The 17,033-nt window shown below is 43.6% G+C and overlaps 1 protein-coding gene across 2 annotated transcripts in view; it reads right to left on the bottom strand.

Moving 5' to 3' along the window:
* The window catches only part of RANBP17 (RAN binding protein 17), a 158,641-nt gene extending 143,642 nt beyond the window's left edge, over positions 1-14,999 (bottom strand). For both annotated transcript variants that reach the window (XM_068158793.1, XM_068158801.1), the window contains exons 1-8: positions 14,979-14,999; positions 11,641-11,787; positions 10,173-10,263; positions 8,818-8,984; positions 5,151-5,216; positions 3,578-3,682; positions 1,212-1,377; positions 3-76 (exon numbers count right to left, since the gene is read on the bottom strand). In XM_068158793.1, coding sequence (XP_068014894.1) covers positions 3-76; positions 1,212-1,377; positions 3,578-3,682; positions 5,151-5,216; positions 8,818-8,984; positions 10,173-10,263; positions 11,641-11,787; positions 14,979-14,996 — 834 coding nt within the window. In that variant the 5' untranslated portion in view covers positions 14,997-14,999. The remainder of the gene's footprint in view (positions 1-2; positions 77-1,211; positions 1,378-3,577; positions 3,683-5,150; positions 5,217-8,817; positions 8,985-10,172; positions 10,264-11,640; positions 11,788-14,978) is intronic.
* Positions 15,000-17,033: the final 2,034 nt, after the last annotated feature.

Below are 17,033 nucleotides of genomic sequence, written 5' to 3'. Positions count from 1 at the left end.
ACTAACTGAGACAGCATTGGAGGAAGGGCATGATACAAATCAAAGAACAGGTCCAAGGTCTCTGGCTCCAGGAAGACTATGGAGAAAGATAAGTTGGTTTTATCACTCTTCACAAGCAATAATTAAGTACCTTTATTTTAATAGAATCATTCTTTTAACGAATACATTAAGAGTGTGGTATCACTGAAGTTGAGAATAAAATGTGAACAGATGCATGAATTTGTTCATTGCACAGTATGAAACCAAGCATTATTCTGACAAAACCTTAAGCATCATCCAGTTCCAATGCCGCTGCCATGAGCAGGGACACATTCCACTAGACCAGGTCTCTCAATGCCTCATCCAACCTGGCCTTGAACACCTCTAGCGAGAGGGCATCCACAACCTCCCTGGGCAACCTCTTCCAGTGTCTCACGACTCTCACTCTAAAGAATTTCTTCCTAACCTCAAGTTTCAATCTCCCTTCTTCCAGTTTAATCCATTCCCTCTCATTCTAGCACCTACAAGCCCTTGTAAAAAGTCCCTTCCCAGCATTCTTGTAGCCCCCTTCATGTACTGGAAGGCTGCCCTAAGGTCTCCTTGGAGTCCTCTCTTCTCCACGGTGAACAACCCCAGATCTCTCTGCCTGTCCCCACAGGTGAGGTTCTCCAGCCCTCTGATCATCTTTCATGACCTCCACTGGAGCCTTAAGTCCTCCTTGAACACGCAAACCACATCACCACTTACAGAAGACTTGTCCAAAATAAAGTGTCACATAACAGAAGTTAAATTTCCTTATGTGTTTAATGACTAAAGAGGACAATTCAAAGTATCTAACCTGAAATGAGGAGAAAACCTAACACCTTCTCTTTGCTAGGGGATCTTGGGAAATCCCTGTCACTTAGCCACATTCAGCCTTTGTCAGTATTATCCTGCTTGCCATAGATCATTGCTCCTCATCCCTCACACTGTAATGAGAGGCTACTGGACATTAATGGAGAAGCAATGAAATTCTGCATGGAAAGTAGTGAAGAATTTTATCCTTGAAAGAAGGAATATCAAACACCACCCAGTGCCATCAGCTACAGCTAAACCAGATTTAAACCCCCCATCCTGGGCATGGGAAACTGTTTAGCTGCTTTAGCTAGACGGTGCAAGTACCACGACAAAAGAAGTTGAACAATCCACTGGTTATAGACTTTGGACTGCCAAGAGTTATGATCCTTTCTTACTTGTTCTCCAGTTTGTTGGAATCTGCACAGTACACAGGTCATCTGCAGATTCATCAGCTGAATTTCCAATGAAATCAAAATTAAGACAGTTTAGTACAAGCTTCAAAAGTTGCATTGCTAGACTTTGCTGTTGTTGGTCCTGAAGGGTTAAAGGTTTCGCCAAGAGCTAAGGAGAAAAGAAGTTTTGTTAGGGCACCTGTGCAGATCATAAAATAACTTTGAAAAAGAAAATGTTTGCATATAAAACTGCAAAGTTGAGATCAAGGGAACAGATAGTAAGGGGAAAAAAAATAATCTTTCAACAGTAAAAGGGGTAGGCACTCCTTAAAGGCAAGGGAAAAGTCCTAAGTATCACCTCAGAGACATCTGAGGTGACAGAGAACATGCCAAGCTAAAGCTCCCAGTAGACTTACAAACATTTTGTAAAAGCCTGCTGAAATAAATAATCCTTTTGCATAAAACACTGCTAGGTAAAAGTCAGCACGTCATGGATACTGCTTGTTCAAACAGTACCAATGTTCACTGCAATAATAGAACTGTAAGGCTGCAGGTTTTCCTCCTTCACTTACTCCAGACCAGTGTGGATTAGACATCACATACATCATACAAGTAAAACACCCCTCACAAATTGGCTATATTTCAGTTTGATGTTCAGGCTGATAAACAGTACAAGTTTCACAGCATGCACACAACCTGCTCCTCTGCTAAGTCTCAAAAAAAATGCAACTAAGAAACAATGAGATGAGCAGTTTGTGATCTGAACATAGCTATTTAAAATACCTATATAAATACAGCTGTCAGTGTCTCTGCTGCTTTGTAACCCAGGTAGAGTCAAGATAAAAAAATACTTTGTAATCAAAACATGCTACTGGGAGTTGGAAGTCTACACTCAACATTTTTATAGATCCCCTTCTGTAATTACAATTTAATTACATTTTATCTTGAAGAAGGCAGTACTACAAGATTACACATACAATACAAAAACACTGAAAGCAAACCTCAAACAAATAAATCCATGGAAGGGTTTAGGTTGGTTAAAGATCATCTGGTTCCAACCCTCCCATCATGGGCAGGGGCACCTTCCACTAACCCAGGTCACCCAAGGCCTCATACAACCTGGCCTTTAACGCCTCCAGGAAGGGAGTATCCTTAACCTCCCTGGGCAACCTGTTCCGGTGTCTCACAACCCTCACTATAAAAAATTTCTTCCTAATCTCCAGTCTCAATCTCCCCTCCTCAAGCTTCAATCCATTCTCTCTCATCCTATCACTACAAGCCCTTGTAAAAGGTCCCTCCGCAGCTCTCCTGTAGCCCTTTTCATGTACTGGAAGGCTCCTTAAGGTCTCCCCAAGAGCTTTCTCTTCTCCAGGCTGAACAGCCCTAGCTCTTCCAGCCTGTCCCCACAGGGGAGGTTCTCCATCCCTCTCATCATCTTCGTGGCCTCCTCTGGACCCACTCCAGCAGTGCTGTGGACAGCAGGACTGGGTGCAGTGCTTCAGGTGGGGTTTCACAAGAGGGGCAGAATCACCTCCCTTGTCCTGCTGGTCACACTGCTTTTGATGCAGCCCAGGACATGATTGGCCTTCTAAGGTGCAGTTCATTTGGTTTAAAAAAAAATGGAATAAACAAGCATTGCCAAGTAAGTAGAAGAAAGCAGAAACAAGAGATAGACAACAGAAGGACAACATTGTAAACCATGTAAAAATAAGCTGCTCTCAAAAGCAAGCAGTTATTTGAGTCCACTTCATGGTGCCACTTCCACTGCGATGGAATGCCTAAACCCGCACAAAACAGAAAGTGCAAATTCCAGCTCTGATCTCAGCTCATCCTGACTGGTCCTGAGAGACCTTGCTAACTGCAAGTGTTTCTTCACCACCTCCTATCAAGCCTCTTGAGAGGCTGCAGCCTTAATTACCCCAAAACGTTACACAGAGGGTAAGGGAACTACTGAAGGAGAAAAGCACCTTGGCCAGATTTGACTGAGCTATCATACCACAAGACAGAGAACTAATCACTGCTAGTTTAATAAATACTTCCTTTAGCAAATATTGAGGTGATAGGTCCAAAAAAACTGAAATATAATTAAATTAAGAAAACCTCAGGAAAAAAAAAGACAAGCTCAGGATTTAGACAGTTCATCCTTTCTGGCAAGGTGTAAATAGAGATGGCACAGAGAAACACAGAGAGACAGCAAGAGAGACACAGAGTGAGCAGATTGGGAATTTTGTCTTTGAATGTCTCCTGGTCACTTTTGCTTAACTGGGTGTCACGTAACCATTTAATTAGAGAATTCATCAGCTCACAAAATACTCAAACTGAGACAATTATGACGTGAAGAGTTTAGTTTCCATTATAAAGAGGCTCACCTCCTTCAAAAGGGAGCATGCAAGCATCAGTATGTCCTTCAGAGAGGTGTCACGGAATGAGGTAGCTATTTTACGATGTTTTGCTGAAGGTCTTGAATAATCAACCTAAAAAACAGTTAGGACAAAATAAACTAGACTCCCTTCTTTGCCAGAACTGCAGGATAATCTGGCACATTACCTGACATGAGAAATTAAAATTATGGTCCAGCACTAAATACAGGTTTTGACAGCTTCCTGAAGCACATTCGTTTTCCCCTTCAAGATTGTCTGTCCTAATGGATGGAAAGGTCTGAGGCACCTCCCCACATTAAGATGCAGGCTCAGGAAAATCATTAGCAGAAATATAACTGAAACAGTTGTTGCAGTTTGGGCTGGGTACCCTCTGCTGGTTGGGGTGCTTCCTGTGTCCAGAGGTCCAGCCCAGTGGGCGGACACAGGAAACTAGGTATTTCCTACCATAACTCTTTACACCACTATAAGATCCAGTGCGGGGTCTAGCACTTCCTCTTTCTTCCTCCTCCGTTACCCAGTAACTGGGGGAGATGTCTCCCGGCCTTGGGACTGGCTAGCCCCAAGGCCCAGGGGTTGGGCAGTCTCAGATCTTGCCAGCTGAGACTCGCCTAGCTGGGGGGGGACGGGGGACGGAAGAAGGAGCCCTGGGGGTCTTGGGTGTACCCTCGGGTGGGGATGGGATGTTCTTGGGTCTGTTTTGGGATCTTTCTTTGTCACTGCGCTTCTGGCTCTCTGTAAACATTCACTGTTTTCCCATTTAAACTTTCCATCACTTTTGCAATCCGTTTCTCTGAGCTGTTATTTCTGTCCGTAGTGGGGAGGGGGTCTGCCTCAACCCATCACAACAGTTCACCCTTGTTTTGCTTTACTAGTTCTAGTGACTGTGAAGATAAAAACCTTACCCTGTATCATATATGGTATGTGTCTGGTATAGGTGGAGTGCTTGCAGTAAAAAGAGGAAGGCATGTTTTTCCCTTCATATCTAAGAATCATAGAATAGTTTGGGTTGGAAGGGATCTCTAAATGTTATCTAGTCCAACCCTCTTGTAGTAAGCAGGGACATCCTCCACTAGATCAGGTTGCTCAGAGCCTGGTCAAGCCTGACCCTGAGTATCTCAGGGATGGTGCCTCAACTACCACCCTGAGCAACCTGTTGCAGTGTTCCACCACCTTCATGGTAAAGAATGTGTTCCTAACATCAGCTCTTCTCTAACTTCAAACCATTGCCCCTCGTCCTATCACTTCAGGCCTTTGTCAACAGTCCCTCTGCAGCCTTCTTGTAGGCCCTCTTCAGGTACTGGGAAGCTGCTATTAGGTTTCCCCAGACTACTTCTCCAGGCTGAACAACCTCAGCCTGTCCTCATAGGGGAGGTGCTTCAGCCCCCGATGATCCCCATGGCCCTCCTCTGGACCTGCATCAGGTACATGCCCTTCCTGTGTTGAGGACTTCAGAGCTGGAGAAGGGTTTTCCCAACCAGTTTTATAAAGGGGAGAAACATTCAACATACTGCTTCACCAACAATACATCCATCCCTTGCAAAAGGAAGAAAGATACACTTACAAGATTCATTTCTTGAGTCAGCTCTGAGAGAATCATTACTCCTATTATATAATGATCCACAGTGCCCTACAGAAAAAGAAAACAGGACTGTTCAAACATCACAGCTTGTAGTTAGTATCTTCCCACATTTCTAGATTTCTGATTGCATTTCATCTCCCAGTATTTCTAGAATCAATAGGAATTTTTAGGCTGAGATATCCTAAGTTGTTCAGAAGGCTTTTTTGTGCCAAATTCTATCAACTTTAACAGAACTAGAGCTTCAAACATCCTAAATAGCATTAAAACAACTCCTCATCATTTGTTGAGAATTGTGTGAGAACAAATAGACATCTGAAAATATACTCTTAGGTAAGTACAATCTAGAAATTCACAATTACACACTACTCAAAAGTCTGTTTGGTATTCTAGAACTGGTAAGGCAAGCTGCATGAAATTCACACCATTAAAAAAACATGAAGGCAGTCATGGATAACAAAGAGCATAGGGAGACTCAGGGGAAAAAAAGAAAAAGAGTTTTGAAATACCATCTCATGCTACAAACCCCCCTAATTCTCTTTTCTCCACAGTAGTATACAATGCATCAGTCTGAAGTGAATGACACAATTCATCCTGAGAACTTCTGTCTAAAAAGTTGATGTCAAATACTTGCGTCCCAGGGTGTGATCTGCTCATCAGTATTCAAGCTCCCTGGAATGGTTTGAAATTCAGACACAATACAGAACTTTGCATTTAATAAAATTTAGCTGTCCTCACTGAGCTACTACTACAAAGCATTTATAGAAAAATTAAATCTGCTTTGTTATAAACAATTAAAATCAACTGCAATTAGACCCTGCCATTGACTCAGGGAGAGGAGCTCTATGTCTGTTTTCACAGCTGCAGTTTGCAGCCTCAGCTCCCCTGGTATCCAAAGAGCAATGCCATCCCTGTCAATTTTTTTCTGATTAGCTCTCACAACCACACTCATTTTTGCAACTCTGAAGGTCACTTAAAGTTCAACTAATGAAGACTCCGGCTACTTATCAAGGAGACTCATTTTTCACTGCCATCTATTTTGTGCTATTGACTGCACCAAAGTAAATCAGAAGAGAAAATTTCAGAGAACTCTCAGGAAAAAATGGATATTGCTGCCCTGTCTGCATTCAGGAAGAGTAAACACAGAATGGCTTGGGTTGGAATGGACCTTAGAGATCATCTACACCAACCTCCCCACCACAGGCAGGGACACCTCTCAACTAGACTCAGCTGCTTAAGGCCTCACCCAACCTGGCCTTGGCCACCTTCAGGAAGGGGGCATCCACAGCCTCCCTGGGCAGCCTATTCCAGTGTCCTACCACCCTTGTACTGAAGAACTTCTTCCTAAGATCCAAGCTAAATCTACTCTCCCTCAGCTTAAAACCACTCCCCTTGTCCTATCACTAGACACCTTATGAAAAGTCCCTCTCCAGCCTTCTGGTAGGATCCTTTTCAGGTACTGCAAGGCAGCTCTAAGGTCCCCAAGAAGTCTTGTCTTCTCTAGGCTGAAGAACCCCAACTCCCTCAGCCTATCTTCAGAGATACCAGCCCTTGGATCATATTTGTGGCCCTCCTCTGGACTCTCTCCACCAGCTCTGTGTAGATGTAGTATTCAAGGTGGGGTCTCAAAAGAGCAGAGTAAAGGGTCAGAATCTCATCTCTTGCCCTGCTGGCCACACTACTCCTGATTCAGCCTAGGATACAGTTTACCTTCTGTGAGGAATCTTCTACTGCAATCTGAACACAACTTGTACCTTTCAACCTCTTAAAACAGTCTATATGAGTGTTGCTTAGATGACACAAACCTACAAGAATGGAAAAGGCAACCCCCCTCCCTTTTTCAAGGGTGTGAAAAGCTGAGTGGTTCGTTATGGAGGAGGTAGGAAGAGAACTGCAGACCTGGCTGCCAGTCCCTTTTTCTATCTTAAATCACACTCTAATTCACAATGGATGAACTCAATCTGGAATGCTAATGCAGAAGTATTTGAAACTACCATATGCTAATTATTAACATATATTACTACTGCTTGGGGATTATTTTTTTCAATTTTTATCTAAAATTTAATTCCCTAGTAGATCTATGGCTTAATTTTCTTTTCTACAGGAATTCTTAATTTAAATAAAGAAATCTCTTAAGAAGCTAAATTTTGCATTTAAATCTCTATTTTTAATGAGCTACACACTGAAGAGCCACACTGCAATCATTTTAATAATAAATGCAAAATCCAATTACAGTACATTCATAAAAATAACTGCAAAGTGGGGGAGAAGTAGACTTGAGTTGGGTTTTAATAAACAGAAGATTGCAACTTATCTTTTATTAGACGTTCCTAATGTAACTCAGAAAGTACATTAACTTGAACGCTATGATAAACAAAGTATGACTGGAAAACAAATGAGAAACTCATCTGTAAGAAACAAACTGCTAGCTTTGTATTTCCTAGCTGAGTTGCCAGGATCCACCACACTTAATGAATTAGTTTGGAAGTAAATATTCAAATAGCTTGAATTCCCTGATTATTTTTTTCTTAATGTAAGTACTAAGCTTCATATTCAGATGTTCAGAAAGATTAATCTGTATTAACTTTTAAAGCAGATTAGCTACTTCCTAGAAAACTTCTTAAGAAGCCTTTTACACATGTTAAATGTATGAAACGGCCAAGAGTGGCTATGAAAGCAGAACATCCAAGCACTTATGTATCCTGTATCCTCAGCCACTGTCTGACAGTACTTACTCTAGATTTGATGTAGTGAACAGTCCATAGCAAGTGACTGCATGTTGAGACTGGGAGAAATCACTTCTAGTTTTCAAACACTATCTACCATAATCATCTCTCTATCCTTTCCACCACCAATTTCTCATGAAGTGAAAAAGGAATAAGGCAATAAAAAAAACAAAATCACATAACAAATATATACAAGTGTCTTGTAATTTTGTGTACCACAGTTCTATCTTTACACAATTTCCTCAGTAACAGAAGTAGAGGTATCTAGTGATTTCTGCTAAAAATTGAAGTGCAGGTGAAGTCCTACTGCTTATACAGCAAAACAACATAAGGCTGTAAAAGCAAGCACTCCAACTGTCTTTTTGATCAACCTTCCATGACAGGCACTTGAAAAATAACATTTCAACTGGTTCTAGAACTGAATGTTTCAGCACAATTTAAACAGTCATTACAAGAATCACAACCAAACTTGAGTTTTAAAACACTCAACAGTTTACTCAACAGTCTTACTCATGAGATGGGGCAGGACGAGTGTTTCTAACCACCCAACTGTCAGCAATGCATCTCCACATCAGCCAAAAAAAAAATTAAGGCACTAAATAGAAGGGTTTGCTAACAGGGGTTATCACAGCTACATTATGAAAAAGCACTTTTAAAAAAGAAAGGAAACAGCAAACCATGACAGCACTATGAATACTGTGAGGCATCAAACCCCACAACTCACACAAGCATCAAACCTGCCCTGGTTCTTTACTATATGGTGATCTTCTGTTTTAAGCAATGCTCTTCACACTTTTTCCACCCAAGTGTGTCAAAACTAAGTGACGTAACATGCCAATCAAACTAAGTGACATAACATGCCAATCACTAAAATTGAAGAGGTTCAAACAGAACAACAATGGCAAAAGTGGGTAATTGTTTCCTACCTGCAAAAACTTTTGAACATCAGCAATAATGTCTCTGAAGACGAGCTGATCTTTCAGAACCTCAAACCATCCCAATTTTGTAATTTTAGCAATGACTTGAATGAGAGCCTGGATGACAAATGGAGCCAGTTTGGGTTGAGATGCAACGTAGTTCAGAATGTAATTTCCTGGAAAGAAGCATTTTAAAATGAACAACACAAAACTTCTGTAAAGAAAATACCATGATTCCAATAGAAACTTAAGGCATGGATTTTTTTTTCAGAGAGTCCTGTATTAGTACAATAACTAAGATATGTTAAATCATTAAATACAGCCACAAAACACATTACATACAAGATCACTGTTCTAGGACACATATGAAAAGAGTTCAGAGAAGACTGGTAGGTAAAGCGGAATTATTTCTCATTACAGCCCCATATATTGGGCACTGATTACCTCCCTACATAGCAGCAGCTCTCACAGCCAATTTAAAAATGACAAGAGATTTTTCAGACAAGAGAAGAGTCCCTGCTGAATGTTCTCAGTTCAATCTAGAGCATTTCTTTGAGTAATCACAGAATGGCTTAGGTTGGAAGAGATCTTAGAGATCATCTCTTCCAACCTCCCTGTCATGGACAGGGACACCTCTCCACTAGCCTTGGCTGCTCATGGTCTCCTACAGTCTGTCCTTGAACACCATTTTGCAAAGGGTTGATTAAAGCTATTTTTTTTTACCTAAAGGAACACTGAAATCTTTTATCAGACTCAAGGGATTCTCAGCCATGCATGTCAGAGTACTGCTATCCACTGAAACCACACAACACTGTAGCTCTAGAAATCCAAATTGAATTACAGGCCCCTTGTGCAAAGCCTTCCACTATAAAATACCTAACACATCCCTGCTTACTCTTTTAGCATATAGCAATGACTTAAAAGTTGATGCCAAAAGTAAGCAAAATTTTATAGGATCTTAATCTTCCAAGTAGAACCTACCTTGGCAGGACATCTGGAACTGCGAAATGCTGCTCAAGAGTAATGTTATACGTAAATGACAGGTGGGCATGCTAACGCTGTCTGAAATTTTCAGCCTTTAGTTAAGTTTCATCAACTAAATCTCTTGTGGGAGAGGTACAAAGTCTACCTTGAAAAAATCAGTATGATTTTGAAAAGATTAAATAATCTAAGCTAAAAGATTTATTTAATGTTGAAACTAGAAAATGTTATTCGTGAGCTAATTGCAGAGAAACAATGAAAGAGGTCAAGATCACCTTTATGTTCACACAGAGAACTAGAGAAAAACCAGACAGCTCACTGTGCTGACTTGAGGTTTTAGACAGAATGAGTACAATGAAACTTCAACCACAAATGTTACTTACGAATGTCAATCCTCTGTTCAATAGGTAGTGGAGATGCCCTGCTTACCAGCTTAGACAGGCATGTTGCTGCTAGAAGCTGAGCATAGGATGTCTACAAAAACACAACAGAAGATGTTACTTGAAAATAGGCTGATTAAAGGCAGGGCCAGTGAATCACAACCTGATAAATAACCAGATAAATAACCTGATAAATAACCTGATAAATAACCAGACTGGTTATAAGGTTTCAGTTAAGTGCACCAAAAAAATTTATAAAAGGAGTATTTTAGTAGGACCTTTGCTTCATTATATATAAGCATAAATTACCAAACATTAGGAAAAAAGTGGAGACCTAAAACTATCACCCTTGTTGATGGGAGACCATTCATCTAAAAGTAATTTCATAGATTCATAGATTAATAGAATGGGTTGGGTTGGAAGGGACCTTGAAGATTGCCTAGTTCCAACCCCACTGCCATGGGCAGGGACACCTTCCACTAAGCCAGGTTGCTCAAGGCCTCATCCAACCTGTCCTTTAACACCTCCAGCGAGGGTGGACAACCTGTTCCAGTGTCTCACCACCCTTACTGTAAATAATTCCTTCCTAATCTCCAGTCTCAGTCTACCTTCATCCAGCTCAAAGCTACTGCCCCTTATGCCAGCACTACTAGCCCTTAGAAAAAGTCCCTTCCTGGTTTTCTTGTAAACCCCTTCAGGTACTGGAAGGCTGCTCTAAGGTCTGCCCAGAGCCTTCTCATCTCCAGGCTGAACAGCACTAACTTGCTCAGCCTCTCCCCATAGGCCAGGTGCTATAGCCCTCAGAACCTGTTTTTAAACTACTTGGTAATTCAGAAACATGAGATTATGACCATAAATCCACCCCTGGATGAAATTATTTTTTAATATGTTTCCTCTTTTTCTCTTCTCTCTTTCTGAATTATTTGAAAAACTCAGAAAGATTACACTAGACTCAACTTGGATTACCAAGTAAGAATCAATTCCCATATTACTTTATCTAGAGTTAACCATGAAATTAAACACCACAAATTAAATTGAGTAATGATAAGAAAATGGTTTAAACTAACAGACAACAGATACACAGTTTAGGGATTAAAGGTGGTTTTTTCCCCATAGAGGCTAATAGAAATAAGGACAAGGTGATATTCAAACACCAGGTTACACTAGAGTGTCCCAACACTGCTCCACACATGACACAGCTCCTGAATACACCCCTTCTGAAAGTACTGAAAGCCAAGATGCTTTTCCTTTTTGCCCCTGATATCTCCAATGCAAGGTACTGTCACTTCTACAAAGACCACCTCGGCATGAAAAAACATTATTCTCGACTCATTTCTGAAACAGATGAACTAAAGAGAAAAGCATTTTGCCTTTATTGTACTGACATGGTAATGGCCCATGACTGAGGAACCTATGTGAGCTTCCAGAAGCATGATTACATTTATAGGTTACACAGTTTTCAGATACTTACTGTTCCTTGTTCTAATAGAAGCTGGCATTGGCTAAGACAGTCTGGGCTATCGATAAGCTCCAAGAGTACCTTCTCAGCTTGCATTCGCTGTGCTAAATCCGTTCCTTCATAGAGGTGGTTACAAAGCACTTCTAGCTCTGCCAGACTCTGTTCAGAAAGAACACAACTGAAGCTGACATGAAGACTTTTCAACAAGGTAAGATTTCTTGAGCGTTTATAGAGGCAGATACTGTACTAGTAACATGAACCTACACTAAGCTCTCCAGAGACTCACATCTAAATTACCCCCAAAATAAGAGATTTTCTGTCACAAGAAGCCAAAAGTAACTCTGAAAATTGTTATTTCTTATTCTCAGCTAACTAATTCTTTTTAATGTAGTTACTTCCATCTATTTTTCTGAGTTCAGCTGGGAAATCCATAGCTTTTCTGAAGACAGATGAAATGATAAGGAAGAGCGAACAGTCTGAGCTATGCTACTTGAACAACTTCTGGGCAATTTAATTTTAAAAGCTGTAATTGCTCAACCAATTACTACACCTGTAAAAAATTGGCATTGTCTATATGTGTTGATGTAAATATCAGTGAAAGATGGGACAAGTTAGAAGCACCAACAGTAGAGCTAAAATTCCTCTCCAATTAGACACTGAAACATTCTCTTTGGTGGCATGGCCAGGAACTGCTCAGAATTTTCAGACTGCCAAGGAACTTGTTGGATGTTCTCTGAGTTTTATGTGTAGTACTGAGAAACTGTGTTGATTTTCCTTGATTCATATAGTGAAACCAAAACCCACAACTTACAATCAGCAAGTACAACCACCTGGTGTACAATGGCAATTCAGCTGATCAATGAGGATGAGCAATAAGAATAACCAATGAGAGATGTTAACTTCATTAAGAGGACATCTCAGAGAGACCAATGAGAAGTCATAGATTCATAGAATGGGTTAGTTTGCAAGGGACCTGAAAGATCATCTAGTTCCACAACCCCCACCATGGGCAGGGACACCTTCCACGAAGCCAGGGCAATCTGTTCTGGCGTCTCACAACCCTCACTGTAAAGAACTTCTGCCTAATCTCCAGTCTAAATCTCCCCTCCTCAAGCTTCAATCCATTCCCTCTTGTCCTGTCACTACAAGACCTTGTAAAAAGTCCCTTCCCAGCTTTCTTGTAGCCCCCTTCTGGTACTGGATGGCTGCTATAAGGTCTCCCTGGAGCTCCCCAAGCTCTTTATATCAGGTAACTATTTTGGTCAATAAAACAGAAGATTGACACAGTTCCTTTTTCATACTATTCAGTCGAAACCTCCCCTGGCATAACTTATAGCCATTTCTCACCTGATACTAGGGAGAAGAAACCAACACCCACTTGGCTCCAACCTCCCTTCAGGGAGTTTTAGAGAGCAATGACGTCTCCCCTCAGCCTCTCCTTCTCCACACTAAACAAGCCCAGTTCCCTCAGCTGCTCCTCACCGGCCCTCTTCTCCCTCATTCAGCAGCTTTGGTGCAATTCTCTGGACATGCTCCAGCATTTCAATGTCCTTCTTGCAGTAAGGGGCCCAAAACTGCACCTGGTATTCAATGTGTTCACACAAAGTTACTCCCCATTGCCCAGTACAGGAGGACAATCACTGCCCTACTCCTGCTGGCCACATTATTCTTGATCCAGACCAGGATGCTGTTGGCCTTCTTGGGCACCTGGGCATGCTGCTCGCTCATGTTTAGCTGCTGTCCACCAGCACCCATAGGGCCTTTTCTGCCAGTTTTCTGCCAACTTTCCAACTACTCTTCCACAAGTCTGTAGCATTGCATAGGGTTGCTGTGACCCAGTTGAAGTAGTAACAGATCTGCATAATAAGTGGCATTTTCCATCACAAAGACGCTTAACCTTTTCCAAGAAACAGATTCACATCCTAATAAAAAAGTTAGACAGTGTAATTTATTTATTTTTCTGCTTGTCAGACTTTCATAATATTCAAGAATAAGCTAAATAAAATTCTCCAGATACTTCTGGCCCACCACTCCAGCTCTCAGAAGTCCCTGGCAGCTCTCCTACCAGCCTGTGGAAGAACCAAGGGCCAGAAACACTGGGGGCCTGGCTCTGCAGCAACCCACCAGGCAGGCAGCCAAGGAGCCAAGCAAACTGGCAGGAAACCAGGTAGGCTCCTGATTAAACTTTTGCTGAGATTGACAAATTCCCACAGACATTTTGATTTTAATCAGCATTTTCTGACTGTAAACATTCTAGTAAGAAAGTTCTACCAGCACTATGCAAGCGCAACAGGACAGACACAACTGCGGCAATGCCACCATTAAAACAAAACAAAACAAAAACCCAAACAAACCCACAAACAAGAAAAAGTCATTTGAGTATGTTAACAAAAGATACTTGAGCAGTCCTTCTGTGTGGCATACCTGGTACCCAACTAGTTAAATAAGCGCCTAAAATGGAATCTCTAACACTGCCAAAGCCTGCTGCCACCAGCCCAGCGACAAGCGCGGGGGACTTGGGATGAAGGCTGAACATCTCAGCAAGTGGCTTCAGGCCCTTGTCTCGCCCCCTCTTTTCCTCCTCTGCTGTTTGAGTCAGTTTGAGGGGCTGACGTTCGTCTTGAGCAACTCCTGGAGCGAGACTACCTCTGGTTTTCAGGGAGGGACTGGAGCGGGGAGCCCACGGATGTCCTCAAGAATGAGCGGCAGGAGGAGAGCAGGTGCGGCGGGCACGGAGCAGCCATGCAGCGGAGAGGGTCCCGAGCGAGCACGCGCTCGTGCCATGGAAGCACGAAAATCACCCACTGAAGGACAGCGTCCGCCACCGCCATCCCGCCCCCCAGGTACCTGCTCTGCAAGCCGCGGACACAGCGACAGGACCGCCCCAGCCTACTGAAGGAGGCCAGCACCGTCCGAATGCCAGTTCTGCAGTCGCACACCAACCTCCTACTGCCCCTGGTCCTGCCCGCCTCCCACGCCCGAGATCGCGACCGTGGGTGCGTAGCCCTAACGGAGCCTGCAAGCTCCCGCTCGCCTTCGCATCACCACAGCTTCCCGGGCAGCTTACGGGCACCCGTCTCCCCTTCGCCGAGGCGAACCTCCGTACCCTGCCGTCCTCTGCACCTCTCACCGATGCGGCCGCAGACGCCCCGCACCACCTCGAGAGCTCCCCCGCGTTTTACACTCCTTATCCGCGTATCTCAGCACCTCCTACCCCATGCTCCCACAGCCCGCTGCCTCCTCACAGCGCCCCAACCGCAGCCCTGTATGGCCCTTCGGCCAAGACTCAGCGGCCTCAGCCGCTCCGCACGCCTTGCCCTGCCCTGCCGTGCCGTGCCCGGTGCACTGACCTGGACGCGCAGCGCCATCTTCCCGAGCGGCGCCGGGACCAGACCGCGGGGAGGGGCCACAGGCCCAGCCGGGGCTAGGGGGCAGTGCCGAGCCGAGCCGCCCCGGGGCTGGGCCCGTGCAGGGGGCGGCCAACGGGGCGGGCCCACAGCCGCAGCAGGAGGAGCGGGGCGGGGCCGAGCGGGGCGTGCAGGGGCGCGGGGCCGCGTGGTGTGGTAGCAGGCCCCGCGCCGCGTGGGTCAGGGATAGGGCCAAGACCAGGGGCAGGGGCCCGGGCCCGGGCGCCATTTTGTCCGTGCCGCTCCCTTTGCTTACCCTCCTGGTGCCAGCAGCCAAGCGGAGGAGTTTCTCCTGACTGAAGGCGCCATGGTTTTCAGGAACTACCGCATCTCAGCTCTAAATCTATATTTGGCTTTGCACAATGCGGATGAATTTACAGTTTCCAAAAAATCTGGTATCAGATTGTGACGTCCCCAGCGACAGGAAAGCTTTTCAATGCAAACATGGGTGCTTCAGGTCATACAGCCCACAAGAGATTCTAATAGTATTACCATTTTAAAGCCAGCAATTCGAAAGATAAAGGGATAGAATTTCAATGTAGTATTTGTTTCATAGAATCATAGCATTGTTTCAGTTGGAAAAGACTTCAAGATCATCAGGTTCAACCATTCTCTACCAAGTCTGGTATTAAACTCTGTCCTTCAGCACCCTATCTCTGCATCTTTGAAACACCTTCAGGCTTGGGGATTCAACCACCTCCCTGAAAAGTCTGTACAGTGGTTTGAGAGCCCTTTCAGTGAAGATTCCTAAATCTCCCTTGGTACAACCTGAGGCCCTTTCCTGTCTTCTGTCACTTGTTACTAAGGAGAACAGACCAACACATCACTCTATAACCTCTTTTCAGGAAGTTCCAGAGGTGAGAAGGTCTCCTTTTGGCCTCCTCCAAGCAGAACAACCCCAGTTCCCTCAGAAGCTCCTCATAAAATTTGTACTCCAGAAGTTTCACCAGTTTTGTTGCCCTCCTCTGGACACACTGCAGCAGGTTAATTTCCTTAGAAAAGTGAACTCCCTACCTGAGGTGTGGCCTCACCAGTGCTGAGTAGAGAAGGGCAATTATTTCCTTAGTCCTGCTTGTTGTGCTATTCCCTACCTTTATAAATCAGTAGTCAGTAAACCTGGGCCAAGCTATTGTTTTGCTGCAGAAATCAGCAAAACCAGGAGCATAGTAAAGGGGTTGGTGATAACACAGAGAAGAAAGGAAACCCAAAGGAGAGCAGAGGGACAGATCAAAACAGGAGTTCCCAGGATTGAGGAATAGGGAATGAAATGATGACTCCAGGGATGAGAAAAGTCAGGCATAAATTACATTGCAGAATTTTGGCAAGACTTTCTGATGCAATAGACTTACAAACGGAAGAGCCAGAAGCAGCTTGCCAATAGAGGTCAGAAAGGTAAAAGAAAGCACTTGCATATTCTTCAAAGACCTTAACTGGGAGCAGAGCCTCAGGTATAGCAACGACTGAATCCTGCTCCAGGTGATGAGCCATAGCTGTGCTGCTAAGCTATGCAAAGACATACAGAAATGAGGTTAATAAGTGAAACAGTTCAAGAGCTGAGCATCATCTGTGTACAATGCATGTAGTGAAACATGAGCAAGAGCTGGTGGTTCTGCAGCCAGTTTCCAGCTTGTCTGCAGTGGGTATGTTTCTTGGCACCCAGGAACACTCCTTCTCCTCCACTTTGTCTCTCTATTCTGTGTTGACAGATGAGCAGGGACAGAAGTTGAGAGCACAAAGCTTGTACCAGGAGGCAGGCAAGGAGCACTTGCTCAGCTGTGCGCTCAGCTGCATAGTGCAGCCGTGTGATTGTGTCTCATTTAATCATCACTTGAATCATTTTAATCTGTGAGACACAGTCAGTTGCATTTCTATGTCCAATTTCTGTCAACTACAGCCTGGTTATTTTAAGGAGGAAAAAAAAATGGTCTAGCTAAAGAATTAAGGGATTCCTAGACTAATACTTTACAAAACTCCTGAGATTTAACCCAGCAAGGAAGA

Source organism: Melanerpes formicivorus, unplaced genomic scaffold, assembly GCF_026170545.1.
Source record: "Melanerpes formicivorus ecotype bairdi unplaced genomic scaffold, bMelFor1.0.p_v2 SCAF_2, whole genome shotgun sequence".
In the NCBI taxonomy this organism is placed as follows: domain Eukaryota; kingdom Metazoa; phylum Chordata; class Aves; order Piciformes; family Picidae; genus Melanerpes; species Melanerpes formicivorus.
The sequence above is the reverse complement of the archived record's forward strand: the minus strand, read 5'-3'. Positions and strand labels throughout refer to the sequence as shown.